Source organism: Hemitrygon akajei, chromosome 20 (genome assembly GCF_048418815.1).
Source record: "Hemitrygon akajei chromosome 20, sHemAka1.3, whole genome shotgun sequence".
NCBI lineage: Eukaryota > Metazoa > Chordata > Chondrichthyes > Myliobatiformes > Dasyatidae > Hemitrygon > Hemitrygon akajei.
In genome coordinates, this window is record NC_133143.1 from 12,479,979 (window position 1) to 12,495,749 (window position 15,771).

Sequence of the window (15,771 nt, forward strand, 5' to 3'; positions counted from 1 at the left end):
CGCCTCTCTGTCACAGACAGCATCACAGTCTGTAACAAATTCAGCTTCTTCAGTTTCTCTGCCAACAAGCATCTTGCATTAAGTACTTTAAGTTCTTAATGTCCAGCAGGGTCTTGCTATCGTAAAAAATGTTTAAAAAAGACAATAACACCTTAGGTTGGCCCCATAAAAGCAGTTACATCTGAGCAAGCAGCCATCTTACCAGAAGTCTGAAGTCTCCACCAAATCACCAGAGTAAATGAAAGTGCTTCTGCTGCTTGTGAAATAACAGGCTAATTTAGAAGTAGAATAATACTGAAGTATTAAGCGATATGAGGAGACGGTAGGAACAGCATATTGAAGTGGTTGATTGGGCATAATAACCAGAATGACTCCTGCTCTGATTTTCTGTGTTAAAGACAGAATTCTAGAATTCTGTGGTCTTTTCCATGAGGGAGAAAAGCTATTTTGTTGAGTTGCTGGGATTTTCCTCAGAGACATTGTGGAATCATTGCTAAATATGACAAAACACAGGCATTGTATGAAGCCCAGAATATCTCTCATAGTTTCCTCAAATTTCTTGAGTTACAATTTTAAGTCTTGTTTATTGCAACATACCATCTATACAAAAGCTATTGGAAAAATCATTGACCATTAGTATTTAAGGTTTATAAAGTGATGGATTATGATTGTGGGTGTATACTTGGAAAACCTGCAATTTCCAGTAAATAGACAGGATTGCTAGAGCTGTTGGGGAGGGTTTAGACTAATTTGGCAGAGGATGGGAACCAGAGTGATAGGGTTGAGGATTGGGCAGTTGGTATGCAGTGTGCAGTGAGAGTGTGTGGAAGGACAAGCAGATGATAGGGCAAAACTGCAGTCAGTGGGATGAATGTATAACAGGATGCTAACATCAAAGATGATGATGTATACAGGACTGAATGCACACAGTATATGGAATAAGGTTAAATGACCTTGTAGTTGGAGATTGCAGGTATGAGGTTGTGGTCATCAGTGAAAGATCATAGTTGGGAGCTTTTCATCCAAGGATATGCATTGTATTGAAAGGGTAAGCTGAGGGGGTTGGGTGGCTTAGTTAGTTAAAAAATGAAATCAAATCCTTAGAAAGAGGTTACATAGGATCGGAAGATGTAGAATCCTTATGGGTAGAGTTAAGAAATTGCAAGGGCAAAAACTTCCCATTGGGAGTTATATACAGGCCTCTGAGCAGTAGCCTGGATGTGGGCTACAAACTACAACAAGAGATAGAAAAGGCATGTAAAAAGGAAAAAAAATGATTGGTGCTAGAACCCGAGAGGGGGAATTTGTAAAATGCCTACTAGATGGCATTTTAGAGCAGCTTGTGGTTTGCCCATTATGGGAATGACAATTCTGGATAGAGTGTTATGTAATGGCCCAGGTTTGATTGAGGAGCTTAAGGTAAAGGAGCCCTTAGAAGACAGTGATCATAATATGATAGAATTCACCCTGCAGTTTGGGAGGGAGAAGCTAAAATCAGATGTATCAGTATTGCAGTGGAGTAAAGGAAATTATAGAGGCATGAAAGAGGAGCTGGCAAAAGTTGAAGAAAGGGACTGTAGTAGGAATGACGACAGAACAGCAATGGTTGGAATTTCTGGAAGCAATTTGGAATGCACAGGAAAGATGCATCCCAAAGATGAATAAGTATTCTAAAGTGAGATTGAGGCAACCATGGCTTACAAGGGAAGTTAAAGACGGTATAAAAGCAAGGGAGAGGGCATATGATATAGTAAAAAATAGTGGGAAGGTGAAGGATTGGGTTGCTTTTAAAAACCAACAGAAGGCAAATAAAAGAGTAATAAAGAGAGAAAGATAAAATATGAAGGTAAGCTAGCCAATAATATAAAGAATACAGAAAGTTTTTTTAGATATATAAAGAGTAAAAGAGAGACGAATGGATATCAGACTGATAAAAAGTAATGCTGGAGAGGTAGTAATTTGAATTTATTTAAATCTTACATCCATCCCACAATGTGAGGGAGTAAAAATTTTTGCATTATGTCTCTGTCGCAATGTACAGATGTGAATTTATAAGTCTAATGACTTATAGAAAGAAGCTGTCCTATAGCCTGTTGGCCCTGGCCCTGGCCTTAATACCATTTGCCAGACGGAAGCAGCTGAAATAGTTTATGGTCGGGGTGACTGGTGTCCCTGATGATCTTCTAGGCCTTCTTTACACACCTGCTGCTGTAAAAGTCCTCAGTGGAGGGAAGTTCATATTCACAGATGCGCCGGGCTGTCTGTACCACTTTCTGCAGTGCCCAGCGATTAAGGTTGGTGCAGTTCCCGACCCAGGCAGTGATACAGCCAGTCAAGATGCTCTCAATGGTGCCCTGTAGAAGGTCGTGAGGATTTGGGGGCTCATGCCAAACTTCTTCAGTCGCCTGAGGTGGAAGAGACGCTGCTGTGCTTTTTTTGCCACACAGCCAGTATGTACAGTCCAGGTAATATCTTCAGTGATGTGCATACTGAGGAACTTGAAACTACTCACCCTCTCAACTGCAGTTGCATTGATGTTGTTCAGAGCGAGCCTGGCTCCGTTCCTCCTGTAATCGACAATCAGCTCTTTTGTTTTTTGGACATTGAGGGACATCTTGGTACCACCGTGTCAGGGTGTTAACCTCTCCTCTGTAGGCTGTCCCGTCACTGCGAGAAATAAAGCCGATCAATGCTGTATCATCTGCAGATTTGCTCAGCAGATTAGAGCTGTGTGTGGCAGCACAGTCATGGGTGTAAAGGGAGTAGAGGAGGGGACTCACATTGAGTACGTGAGTTGCAAACTCATTTTCGCTGTATTGGTGCATGACAAATTGTACTATGCAATGACAATAAAGATATTTCAATTTCAATGTATATTCCCAAAATGATGACTGTCATTCCTCTCCATAGACGCTCCCTGCTGGGCTGTGTCCCTCCAACATTTTATGTGGATTTCCAGCACCTGCAGAATCTCTTGTATTTATGTAATATTCCAAGTGCAGTCTCACCATTGACTTACATAGAATGTCTCTATTCTTAAGTGTGATGTCCTGACTAATTATGCTCTCTGCACCACCTTGTTTACTTGCATGGCTGCTGTCAGTGAACTGTGTATTGTTCTCTCAGGTCCCTTTATTCCATAAGCTTCGTCAGTGCCCTGCATTCTCTGTAGGTCTTTTTCTGATTTGAATTTCCAAAATGCATGTAAGTTGAAGTCTAGTTGCCATTCCTCAGCGCATCTCTCTAATTGATCAAGATCTCTGTGTAATCCATTGTAATGTACTTGACTATCACCAAGACCCCTAATTTAGTCAACGGTCACTACAACACAGAAACGGGTCCTTTGGCTCACCTAGGTCAAACTATTAATCTGCCAAGTCCATCAACCTGTACCTGGACCATACCTCCATACCTCTCCCATCCATGTACCTGTCCAAATTTCTCTGAAATGTTGAAATTGAACCAGATTCCACCACTTCCATTATCATCTCTTTCCATACTCTCACCACCCTCTGAATTCCCCTTACCTTTAACCCATAACCTCTAGTTCTAGTCTCACCCAACCTCAGTAGAGGAAGCCTGCTTGCATTTGCCCTATAATAATTTTGTAATACCCCTCATAATTTTGTATACTTCTATCAAATTTCCTCTCATTCTCCTGTGCTCTAGGGAATAGTCTTAACTATTCAACCAATCCCTATAATTCAGATCCTTAAGTCCTGGCAATATCCTTGTAAGATTTCTCTGCATTCTTTCAATCTTATTGATATCTTTCCCAAAGGTGCGACCAGAATTATACATAGTACTCTCAATTAGGCTCATCAATGTCTGATACAACTTCAATATAACATTACAATTCCTGTACTCAGTACTGTATTTTAATTTATGAGGGCCAGTGTTCCAAAACCTCTCTTTGCGAGCTATCTATCTGTGACACTACTTTCAAGGAATTATGAATCTGTATTTCCATATCCCTCTGTTCTATGGCAGTCCTCAGCGCAAATTCTACCCTGGTTTGTCCTCTCAACGTGTAACACCTCATACTTCTCTGCATTAAATTCCATCTGCCATTTTTCAGTCAATTGTTTCAGTTTGTCCATGATCCACCTGCAAGCTTTGAGAGACTTCCTCGCTGTCTACTACACCCCCAATCTTGATACCTTCCACAAATTTGCTGATCCAGTTAACTACATTATCATCTAGATTGTTGATATTGATAACAAACACCAATGGACCCAGCACCGATCCCTGTGACACATCACTTGTCACTGGCCTCCAGTCAGAGAGGCACTCTGGCTTCTTCACGAAGCCAATGTCTAATCCAATTTACTACCTCATCCTGAATGCCAAGCGACTGAATCTTCTTGACTAAGCTCCCATGCAGGACCTTGTCAAAGGCCTTACTAAAGTCCATGTAAGCAACATCCAAGTAGTATATTAACATACTATGTCAATTCATATCCAAATCATTTACGTAAATAATGAATATGTTCCTGGTGGAAACATGGAACGCAGGAAACATGTTCCAGATGTTGGGGGAGTCCAGAACCAGAGGCCACAGTTTAAGAATAAGGGGTAGGCCATTTAGAACAGAGTTGAGGAAAAACTTATTCACCCAAGGAATTGTGGATCTATGGAATGCTCTGCCTCAGTGGAGGCCAATTCTCTGGATGCTTTTAAGAAAGAGTTAGATAGAGCTCTTAAAGATAGCGGAGTTGAGAGATATGGGGAGAAGGTAGGAATGGGGTACTGATTGTGGATGATCAGCCATGATCACATTGAATGGCGGTGCTGGCTCGAAGGGCCAAATGGCCTACTCCTGCGACTATTGTCTATTGAATAATAGGGATCCCAACACTAAACCCTGGTGCATTCCACTAGTCACAGGTCTCTAGTCAGAGAATCGACCTTCAACCACTAATGTCTGCTTCCCATTATTGAGCCAATTCTGAATCCATCTAGGGTACCTCCCTCTGAATCCCATGCAACCAGATCAGTGTATATGCCATATGGAACCTTATCAAAAGCCTTAGTTATGTTCATATAAACAATGTCTACTGCCCTCCCTTCATCTGTCTGTTTTAACTCAGGAGATGCCTGAAAAGGTAACTTTAAAAAAACTCCAAAAGATTTGACAGGCATGACCTTCCATGCACAAAACCATGCTGATTATTCTTGATCAGTAATGGTATCAGTATCCAAGTAATGGTAGATCTTATCATTCAGAATTCCATCCAGTAACATTCCTACACTGAAGTCAGTCGATTGTCCTGAACTGTCCTTACTACCCTTGAACAATGGAACAACATTTATCACCCTCCATTTTCTGGAACTTGACCAATGGCAAATGATGAAGAAATATCACGCAAGGGCTTTCACAATTTTTCCGTAGCCACCTATAAGGTCTAGGGGTGTAGCTGGTCAGGCTCAGGGGATATGCCCACCTCAGTATACTTCAAGGCTGCAAATACTTCGTTTCTCATAATATGCACATGTCCCAAGACCTCCCTGCGTATTACCCTAATTTCTTCACTATCCATGATATTCTCCTTGGTAAACCAATGACAAATAGACATTAACAATCTTGGCCATCTCCTGCGGTTCCATAAATAGTCTCCTGATGGTCTTTAAGAGGACCTAGTCTCTTCCTAGTCACCCTTTTAATGTAACTAAATCTCTTTAGATATCTTTAACCCTGCTTGATAAATCTATCTCATACCTTCTTATACCTTCTTTTTGCCCTTCAGATCTCCCTCTTATGCATGCTCTTATACCTCATATTTGTCAAGGGATTCATTTGTACCCAGTGGACTAAAAGCGACGTACACTTCCCGTCTCCCGTCTCCAGAGCCACGAAATCTCAGACCTCCGAAGGCGAGCAAAGCTCTTGTGTCGTGTCCTTGACATGCCAAATAACAGCCAGTTGTGGAACCCCAAGAGTGGGTGTCATTCCCACAAAGAAATGAAGTCAGCGTGTAACTCCAGGTCAGGGCCTTCAAAAGAACCCTGAAAGGGAAAAATAGAGATATTAAAGATGGAAATAGAGCTGTTTCTGAAGATGCAAGCAAAGGAGTCACCGTTAGGTGCCATTGATTCTCCTAAGCTCTTATATGCAATTTAATTTATCTACTGTAACTCCTTATACTAATTCTGCAGGACCCCATCCCTTGTTCTGCCTGTGTTTGTACTGATGTGTCCAGCGACCTCTGGCTGTTTGCCCTTCCACTTAAGAATTTTCTGCAGCCACTCAGATACATCCCAGATCTTGACACCTGGGAGGCAACACAATTGTATTTCTTCCACTGTAACAGAATCTTCTGTCTGTCCTCCTAACTAACGAGTCTTTTATCACTATTGTTGTGCCTGACTTTACCCTTCCTGCTGAGCCTCAGAGTGGGCTATAGTTCCACTGACCTGGCTGCTGCTCTTATACCTTGATAAATCATGCCCCCCAGCAGCATCCAAAGTGGTATTAGCTGTTGAGGGGAATGGCCACAGGAGCACCCTGTACTTCCCTTGTGTTTCCTGATGGTTACCCATCTATCTGCAACTTGTACCCTGTGTGCGATCACCCAAGTAAAAGTCTCATCAATGAAGCCTTATAGAGGTTTGTCGCATCATGAGATTAGGCGGAACAACACAGTCTTTTTCCCAGGGTAGGGATGTCCAAAAGCTAGAGGGCATAAGTGAGAAGGGAAATATCTAGAGGAGACCCAAAGGTCATGTTTTTCAACTTGAGAGTGGTAAGTAAATGGAATGAGCTGCCAAAGGAAGTGGTAGAGCTGGGTACAATTACAATATTTAAAAGATATTGGGTAGGTACGTGGATAGAAAAAACCTAGAGGAATATGGATCAAACTCAGGCAAATGGGACAAGCTCAGAAAGGCAGCCTGGTTGCTTGAATGATTTGGGTTGAAGATAGATAGATAGATACTTTATTCATCCCCATGGGGAAATTCAACATTTTTCCAATGTCCCATACACTTATTGTAGCAAAACTAATTACATACAATACTTAACTCAGTAAAAATATGATATGCATCTAAAATCACCCTCTCAAAAAGCATTAATAATAGCTTTTAAAAAGTTCTTAAGTAGTTTACTTAAATACATTGAGTCCTAACCCCGGCACTTTAACATATCTTACTCCTGGCGTTTGAATTGTAAAGCCGAATGGCATACACAGAGCTCACTTCTGTGCTGTTACTCTGTGATTATAATGGGCCAGCTAGTTTCTTATTTCTCATTTTGTGCTTTGTGCCAAAGTAGACTCTGCCCAGAGAAAACGGAAGCATATATTCATCATTATAAATGATGGCAGATAAAGTGTTTTGCTATTTTATTAGAACTCTCCTATCAACATATCACCTCCTGCCCCATATACAACTTGGATCTGCTCCAATTTGCCTACCAGCACAATGCAACTCTTCTCATTGGCTCTTCACTCAACCCTGGAACATCTGAACAGCAAAGATGTGTACATCAAGATGCTCTTCATTGAGTGCAACTTGCTATTATCCCCTCAAACCTAATCAATAAGCTTCAAGATCTTGGCCTCAATACCTCCTTGTGCAATTGGATCCTCCATTTCCTCAAATGTAGATCCCAGTCAGTTCAGATTAGCAACAACATCTCCCCCCCTAATCTTCATCAGTACAGGTGCACCATAAGGCTGTGTGCTTAACCCCCTGCTCTACTCGCTTTATACTTATGATGGTGTGGCTAACCCCAGCATCAATGCCATATTCAAGTTTGCTGAGTCAAAGGTGGTGACAAATCAGCATAAAGGAGGAAAATGGAAAATCTGACTGAGTGATGCCATACCAACAACCTCTTACTCAATATTAGCAAGATCAAGGAGCTGATTATTGACCTCAGGAGGAGGAAACCAGGGGTCCATGAGCCAGTCTGCTTCAGAGGATCAGAGATGGAGTAAGTCAGCAACTTTAAATTTCTCGGTATTACCATTTCAGAGGACCTGTCCAACACTTTATAAAAAAAAGCACGGCAGCACCTCTACTTTCTTAGGAATTTGTGAAGATTCATCATGACATGTAAAACTTGACAAGCTTCTATAGATGTTTGATGGAGAGTATATTGACTGGCTGCATCACATTGGTGTGGAAACACCAATGCCCCTGAACAGAAAATCCTACAAAAGTAGTGGATGCAGTCCAGACACAGGTAAAGGCCTCCCCAGCATTGAGACATCTGCATGGAGTGTTGTCACAGGAAAGCAACATCCATCATCAGGGACTCCCACTTCCCAGGTCATGCTTTCTTCTTGCTGCTGCCATTAGGAAGAAGATACATGGCCTCAGGACTTGGACCACCAGGTTCAGGAACAGTTATTACCCCTCAGCCATCAGGTGCTTGAATCAAAGGGAATAACTTCACTCTACTTCAATTCGGTCCAGCCTATGGATTCAATTTCAATAACTCTTCACGTCATGTTCTCGATATTTATTGCTTGTTTGTGTAGTTAGTTATTATTTCTTTGTTTTTGTATTTGCACAGTTGTTTTTGCTCACTGATTGAATGCCCATTTGGTGCATTTTTTCATTATTCTATTAATGGGTTTTTGCAAGAAAATGAATCTTAGGATTGTATATGGTGAAATATATGTACTTTGATAATAAATTTACTTCGAACTTTTACTGAACTTTCAAACTGGAAAGCCTCACTCAGTCATAAATAAGAGAAAATCTGTTGATGCTGGAAATCCAAGCAACGCACACAAAATGCTGGAGGAACTTAGCAAGCCAGGCAATATCTAAGGAAAAGTGTGTAGTTGATGTTTCCGGCTGAGGCCCTTCATTAGGACTAGAGAGAAAAAGATGAGGAGTCAGTCATAAATGTTCTGTTTGAATGCCAAATTATGTGATACTCTTTCAATTAAATCTTAATTTGATTCACAGGAATTAGAGAAGAAATTTCAGGAAACAGCCGCTTATCGCAACATGAAAGAATTATTAACCAAGAAGAATGAGCAAGTAAAGGAATTACGCAAACGCCTTTCACAGTAAGTTGGCATAACGAATAATAATTCTTGACTATATTCCACAGTACAATTTGAACTTGGCCATTTTTATTCAGCTGTTCAGTAATACTGTAAACCCTCAAATTTCAGTATCTATTTAGTTCTTCAGTGATATTTAAATCTGCCATCACATTTTATCTGGAAGTCAATACCCAATCTTAAGCAATTTTTGGATAAGACTATACTGTATCAGTTAAGTAGCTCTAGTCCTACTCTGACAAAAGGAATACATTTTGATGAGAGTGCAGAGGAAGTAAATCTCAGTGACGTCAGCAGAATACACATTGCTTCCTCATCGTATTTGTGGTTTTGAAGAAGATTAAGTGATTTAATTGCAGTGCTTAAATGCCTTCTCATTACATCTGTGCTATTTGCCCACTTTCAATGAAGTTACCTTATCAAGCCCCTCTCCCAGCATAGTGCACTCTGCTGCAATTGTACAGCACATTTCAAAGATGAACACAAAACCAGAGTCATCACTCTACTACAGTGGCAAGGAACTCTTCATGGTCAGATGTTCAGCAGAAAGGGAGTACCATACTGAGAGATAAGTAGGCTTTCACTTGCAACAAAGATTATCCATGGTATCTTGTTTATAAATTATCTACAATGAATATCACTAAAAGCAGGTTACCTGACCGAGGAGATGGAATGAGAACAGATATCTGCCCTCACCATAACAAGGATAGGGTTCCCCTTGTCCTTGCCTACCACCCCATCCAAAACATAATTCTCCATAATTTCCACCATCTTCAACAGGATCCTACCACAGAACACATCTTTCCTGACTCCACTTTGCTTTCTGCAGGGATTGCTCTCTACGTGACTTCCTTGTTCACTCTTCCCTCTCCATTGATCATCCTCCTAATTCTTATCCTGGCAAGTGGGACAAGTGCTACACCTGCCCCAACATCTCCTCCCTCACCACCATTCAGAGCCCCAAACAGTCCTTTCAGTGATGCAATCTGCGAATCTGTTGCGGTCATCTACTATATACAGAGCTCCTGATGTGGCCAGTGAGACCTGATGTAGATTGGGAAGCACTTCACCAAACACCCTCACTCTGTCCGCCACAAAGGGTGAGCTTTCTTGGTGGCCACTCATTTTAATTCACCTTCCCATTCCCGTTCCAACATTTTGGTCCATGGCCTCCTCTACTGCCACAATGAGATCACCCTCAGTCGGAGGGACAAAAGAATGCTGTCAGGTTGGAGGCTCTGGGTAGCTTCCAACTGGACAGGATGTAACACACACAAATTGCTGGTGGAACGCAGCAGGCCAGGCAGCATCTATAGGAAGAAGTACAGTCGACGTTTCGGGCCGAGACCCTTCGTCAGGACTAACTGAAAGAAAAGATAGTAAGAGATTTGAAAGTAGGAGGGGGAGGGGGAAATCCAAAATGATAGGAGAAGACAGGAGGGGAAGGGTGAAGCTAAGAGCTGGAAAGGTGATTGGCAAAAGGGATGCTGCCTGGCCTGCTGCATTCCACCAGCATTTTGTGTCTGTTGCTTGAATTTCCAGCATCTGCAGGTTTCCTTGTGGAAATACGAGGAAATCAGGATGTACATTGATTTCTCTAACTTGATGTAATTTCTCTCCCCTTTCTCTTCCCTCTTTTTCTATTCCCCATTCTGGCTCAACTCTTTCCCTTTCTGTACTCCCCACCTCACAATCACCTCCCTCTTTTGCACCTGCTCCTTCCCTTCTTCCCATGGTCTACTCTCCTTGTCTATCAGATTTGTTCTTCTTCAGCTCTTTACCTCTTCCACCTATCACTTCCCAGCTTCTCACTTCATCTCACCTCCCCCACCCACTTATCTTTCCCCTCATCTGGTTTTACTTCTCATTCGCCAGCTTGTACTCCTTCTCCTCCCCCTAACTTGTTATTCTGGCTTCTTCTTTCTTCCTTTCCAGTCCTGATGGAGGTTCTCAGCCTGAAAAATTGACTCTGCATTTCTCTCCATAGATGCTGACTGATCTGCTGAGTTCCTTTAGCATTTTTGTGTTTGTTCTTCTGGATTTCCAGCATCTGTAGAATCTCTTGAGTTTATTACCTGACCATTGTTTGTTGCAAATTGACTTTTTTTATTTCAAAAGTTCTGGGATGTCATGAAAAGTGGCATTAAATGTAAGTTCTTAATGAAGAATAACACAGTGATTCCCCCAGCCATTAACTAAGAAGGGACAAAATGAAAATTGTATCCACTAGTAACAATGGAAGATGTTTTGAGAAGGTTTTATTTTTACATGCATCTGTCTATGGCATAGCAGCTTTACCCCTTCCCCTCACCTCTTTATACTAGCTATCTTCCTTCTACGATTTCATTTCAGGGTCTCAACCTGAAATATTGACTGTCCATTTCCCACCACAGGTTAAACAGCATCTGAAGAAAGAGAAATATTTAATATTTGGCTTCTGGGACTCTTTCTCAGATATGGAGGAAAAGTGGACGATTGAAAGCAAAAGACCACGTGGAAATAGGTTCAGACAAATCAGATGATAAGGAGCATGAGTACTGACCATTAGCAAGCATTTTAACAAAACAGAGCAAAAGAGGGGATAAATGTGATAAAGGGAACAATGGAGACCAGTTTGCCTGAAGTTGGAAAATTTTAGAAGGTTGCAAATTTCACAGCTCGAAGAAAAGATATTGTCATAATGAGGCCCAATGTAAACTAGAAAAATAAGTCGTATTTACAAAATCCACTGCAGTAAAACATGCATTTAAGACCCTGAGGAGATTGTTTCACAGGGTTCTAGCCCCACAGTTGATTGGTAAAAGTGCATGGAATGCTTATCATGTACAACTAGGATGATCTAATAGAAAACAAAGAGAATCATATTGTCTTTGAACAAAACCTTGAGTTGGTTCATCATCCATAATCCTTCTTGGTCCACCTACCTCCCCTCTTTGTACTATCTTCCTCTCCATTCACTAGCCTGTTGCAGAGTCTTGACCTTTGAGAATTTCTTTTCCCCTACAGATGCTGCTTGACCTCTGGAGTCCCTCATGCAGTTTGCTTTTTGCTCTGAATTAGACTCAATCTCTGGTACCATTCCCATTTCTGGTTCTGCCATTCAGTAGGAATAGAGATTGAGAGGAGAGCTACCAGATTAATATCTTGTGCAAAAGGAAACACTTTTGAGTGTGGATGAGGGAGATGAGTACTTTTGAAATCAATACCAGCAAGTTTCAAGTAGGAGCCAGCTAGATTTTCAATATCTGGACAGATTATTTGAATTGGATAAATTAGGGAAGAATTGAGGTCACAAGTTATTTAAGTATAGAACTACTTTAATGTTGAGGTGAGAATTACTTTCCTTGATATGAAATCAGTATTGAACAGAGTGTAGCATTAGTAAAGGAGAACAGAAAATCCTTAGTAAAATTTAATTAGATGGAAATCAAAGGAAATGCCATTCATTGACTGAAGCCCCAGCATGTACAAAGGAAGAAAGTTGTGATAATTAAGGGCAGTCAACCAAACCTCATTTATGCACATGAGTTTGTCAGGGCAATTCCAGACACAACCAAAAAGTTTCATTATAAATTTCCTTCCCATTGTAATGTCAAAGGTGGGGATTTTGCTGATGTTTGCCACATCTTAAGTTAATGACTCAGATAATAATCAGCGTATATCAATGTGCAGCAAAATCTAGATGTCAGTAAGATGTAGCTGATAATTTACAAATAGCATTTACCTCACAAAATTATGCAACCGTTTATTTTTGACATTCGTTGAATCCTTTATGTAACATAATGGAATGATTGTTGTCCAGCAATTTAACTGGATCAGCTATATAAATGGTCAGAGATTGGATAATATGTACTAAGTAATTCACCTCCTGACTCCTTAAAGTCTATAAGGCAAATGGGAATACTGTGCACTTGACTGGATGAGTGTAGCTCTAACACCACTTGCCAAGCTTACCAAGACAAAGCAGGCCACTTAATTAGCACCACGTTCTGTACTCTACCATTTTGCTCATTATAAGCACACACTTTGGCTGCAAAATGCTCTGCAGTGAAACAGCTAGGCTTTTCTGACATGTCCAAATCCGTGAATTCAACCCTCTAAAAGAACAAGAGCTGCAAGGATGTGGGAATGACACCTTCTAGGGGATTGGAGGTGGAAGGCTGGTGGTCTCTGCAAGTTACATGTAATTCCGACTTGAAAATAGCATGATCTTCCTTAGTTGTAGTTGGGTCTAAATCTTGGGACTCCTATCTAATGACACCATTGGAGAACCTTCAAAAGAAATCCAGCTTTTCAAGTAAGCAACTCAACTGCTCCAGATCCTTTGAGATAAAATATTGCTAGCCTTGGTCATATTCAATAAATAAAATTAACTTCTTTCATAGTTAGCCTTTGTTATGGGTAGCTGGCTTATTATGTAATAGGTGCAAATTTACTAGGAATATTTAAATAAAAAGCTGGTGACTGTAAAAAGTTACATTTAAAGACTAGGTGGGATACTGGATGATATGGAGTTCATTTTTTATCACTTTGGTGAAATGGATGAGGGAAGGAAGGTAGGGAGAAAGGAGTAATAGACAATAGGTGCAGAAGTAGACCATTCAGCCCTTTGAGCCTGCACCGCCATTTTGAGATCATGACTGATCAATTACTATCAATACCCAGTTCCTGCCTTGTCCCCATATCCCTTGATTCCCCTATCCATAAGATACATAATAGTCAGCAGGAATTTCCCTACAATTCTTGTTAACTGGAAATAGCTGGTTTTAATTTTAGAGTTGTGCAGAGACAACTGGCCATCAGGTGTCTGCCCAAATTAATTCCATTTTCCACAATTTGGCCCATAGCCTTCAAAGCTAAGACCTTGTTAGTGTTATGAGTTATTGTTGGTGATGGTATTCGATAACAGCTTTTATGGACGAGTTGTCTTTTTCTAATTTTTCTTTTTTAATTACCAGTATGTTATGGGTCTTTTGCGTTGAGTACTACTTAATTAAAAGTTATATGTTCCAAGTAGAAAATTTCCAGTTATTTCTTTACATCAGTAACAATAGTCTTAAAAATTGCTTGGGATATTTAGAGTCCGTACTTTTAAATTTTTGCTGTAAGTAGAACACTAACTGTGTTTAATACTTTTAGGTATGAAGCAGAAGACTAAAGGCATTGTTGGATTCTTGTCAAGGTGCTTCAGAAAATAAATTTTAATGATCTTTTTCCATATTTAAGGGATCTTATTTAGAATTGTTTGTTTTAACATTTTTGCTTTAAATTAAAAGTTGCTACATATATTTTAATGTCATGGGTCCATATAATTTTCTTGTGAACAGCTTCACTTTTGAATGCATATACATTATGTGATGCTGTAACCTGTAATCATGAATCACTAGTCATTTCTATTGACAAAACAGATGGACAGTTAGTACTGTCATGAAGATTCAATCAAAGCAATGAATTACCTTATCATTTGCTTAAGTAAAAGAACTTGCATTTATACAGACCCTCATTATGTTCTCATATCGACAGATTATTTTAATCCAATAAATCTACTTGAAGTGCAGGCACTTATGTAATTCAGAGAAACTTAAGTGTCTTTTTTCAAGTTAACACTTGTGGGAGTTTCTTGGTCATGATTTCACAGTCATTACTTAGTTTTGATTATCAATCAGAGTAGTGATTGTATATGATATTGCTAAGACTTTTTCAGTACTTTACTTTGCAGAACCAGCTTCGCAGAAAGGAAACTTACTGTAAGACTTTCTTAGAGATGAATATCCTTGCCAGTATATTATTTCATCATGCATTGAATAGTTAGGAGATATTATTAAATCTATTTTTCCATCAATTATGTAGACTTTAGTGCTATAACTGTATTTCTTTTGAAATTTAATGCTCTTTGCTGTTAAACATTGCTGCACCTCTAAGTAATAAATATATTTCTGCTTTGAAAGTTGGAACTTGCGTTAGCTTTTGTATTCATCTATTAAACATAAAATACATTTTAAAAATTAAGAATTTTCTCAGAGCTGCTTTGTTATTGCACCAGTCCTAGGTAATAAGGAAAGCACGGTAGCATAACAGTGCAATCACTTTACAGCGCCAGCGATCACCAATCAGGAATTGATACCCATTGCTGTCTGTCAGGAGTTTATACATTCTCCCCATGATCACGTGGGTTTTCTCTAGCTGCTCTGGTTTCCTCCTATATTCCAAAGACATACAGTTAGGGTTATAGGTTGTGGGCATGCTATGTTGGCACTGGAAGTTTGGTGACAGTGGTAGGCTGCCCCAGTCTAATCCTTGCTAATTTGATTTGATGCAAATGACGCATTTCACTGTATGTTTCGATGTTTCATTGTACGTGTGACAAATAAAGCTCATGTCTAGAGTGCTTCAACCTACTGAATCAACAAAAGGTTGTTGGCTTCATGTTGTACTATTATAACATGTAGCAACTGCATTCTACCCTGTCAGAAAATGAACTTATAATAACAGGATATTTTTAAAGTACTTGCTACTTTAGAGAATATCCCTTAGGTAATTTATCTTTAGTTGACTCCCAACCCTAGTTCACTGAATCTACAAGCTCAGAATAAGAAAAGAAACAGGTTTAATATCACTGATATATTTTGTGAAATTCATTGCTTCTAGGCAGCAATACATTGCAATACATAATTTTTTAAAAAATTACAATAAGAAGTGCGTATATACAAAACTTAAATAAGTAGTGCAAAAAGAGAAGGAAAATACTGAG

The 15,771-nt window shown here is 39.9% G+C and overlaps 1 protein-coding gene across 4 annotated transcripts in view; it reads left to right on the forward strand.

The window, feature by feature from the left end:
- lztfl1 (leucine zipper transcription factor-like 1) overlaps nucleotides 1–14,967 on the forward strand; it is a 94,373-nt gene extending 79,406 nt beyond the window's left edge. For all 4 annotated transcript variants that reach the window (XM_073023863.1, XM_073023865.1, XM_073023866.1 and 1 more), the window contains 2 exons: nucleotides 8,920–9,023; nucleotides 14,160–14,967. In XM_073023863.1, coding sequence (XP_072879964.1) covers nucleotides 8,920–9,023; nucleotides 14,160–14,178 — 123 coding nt within the window. In that variant the 3' untranslated portion in view covers nucleotides 14,179–14,967. The remainder of the gene's footprint in view (nucleotides 1–8,919; nucleotides 9,024–14,159) is intronic.
- The last annotated feature ends 804 nt before the right edge of the window (nucleotides 14,968–15,771 follow it).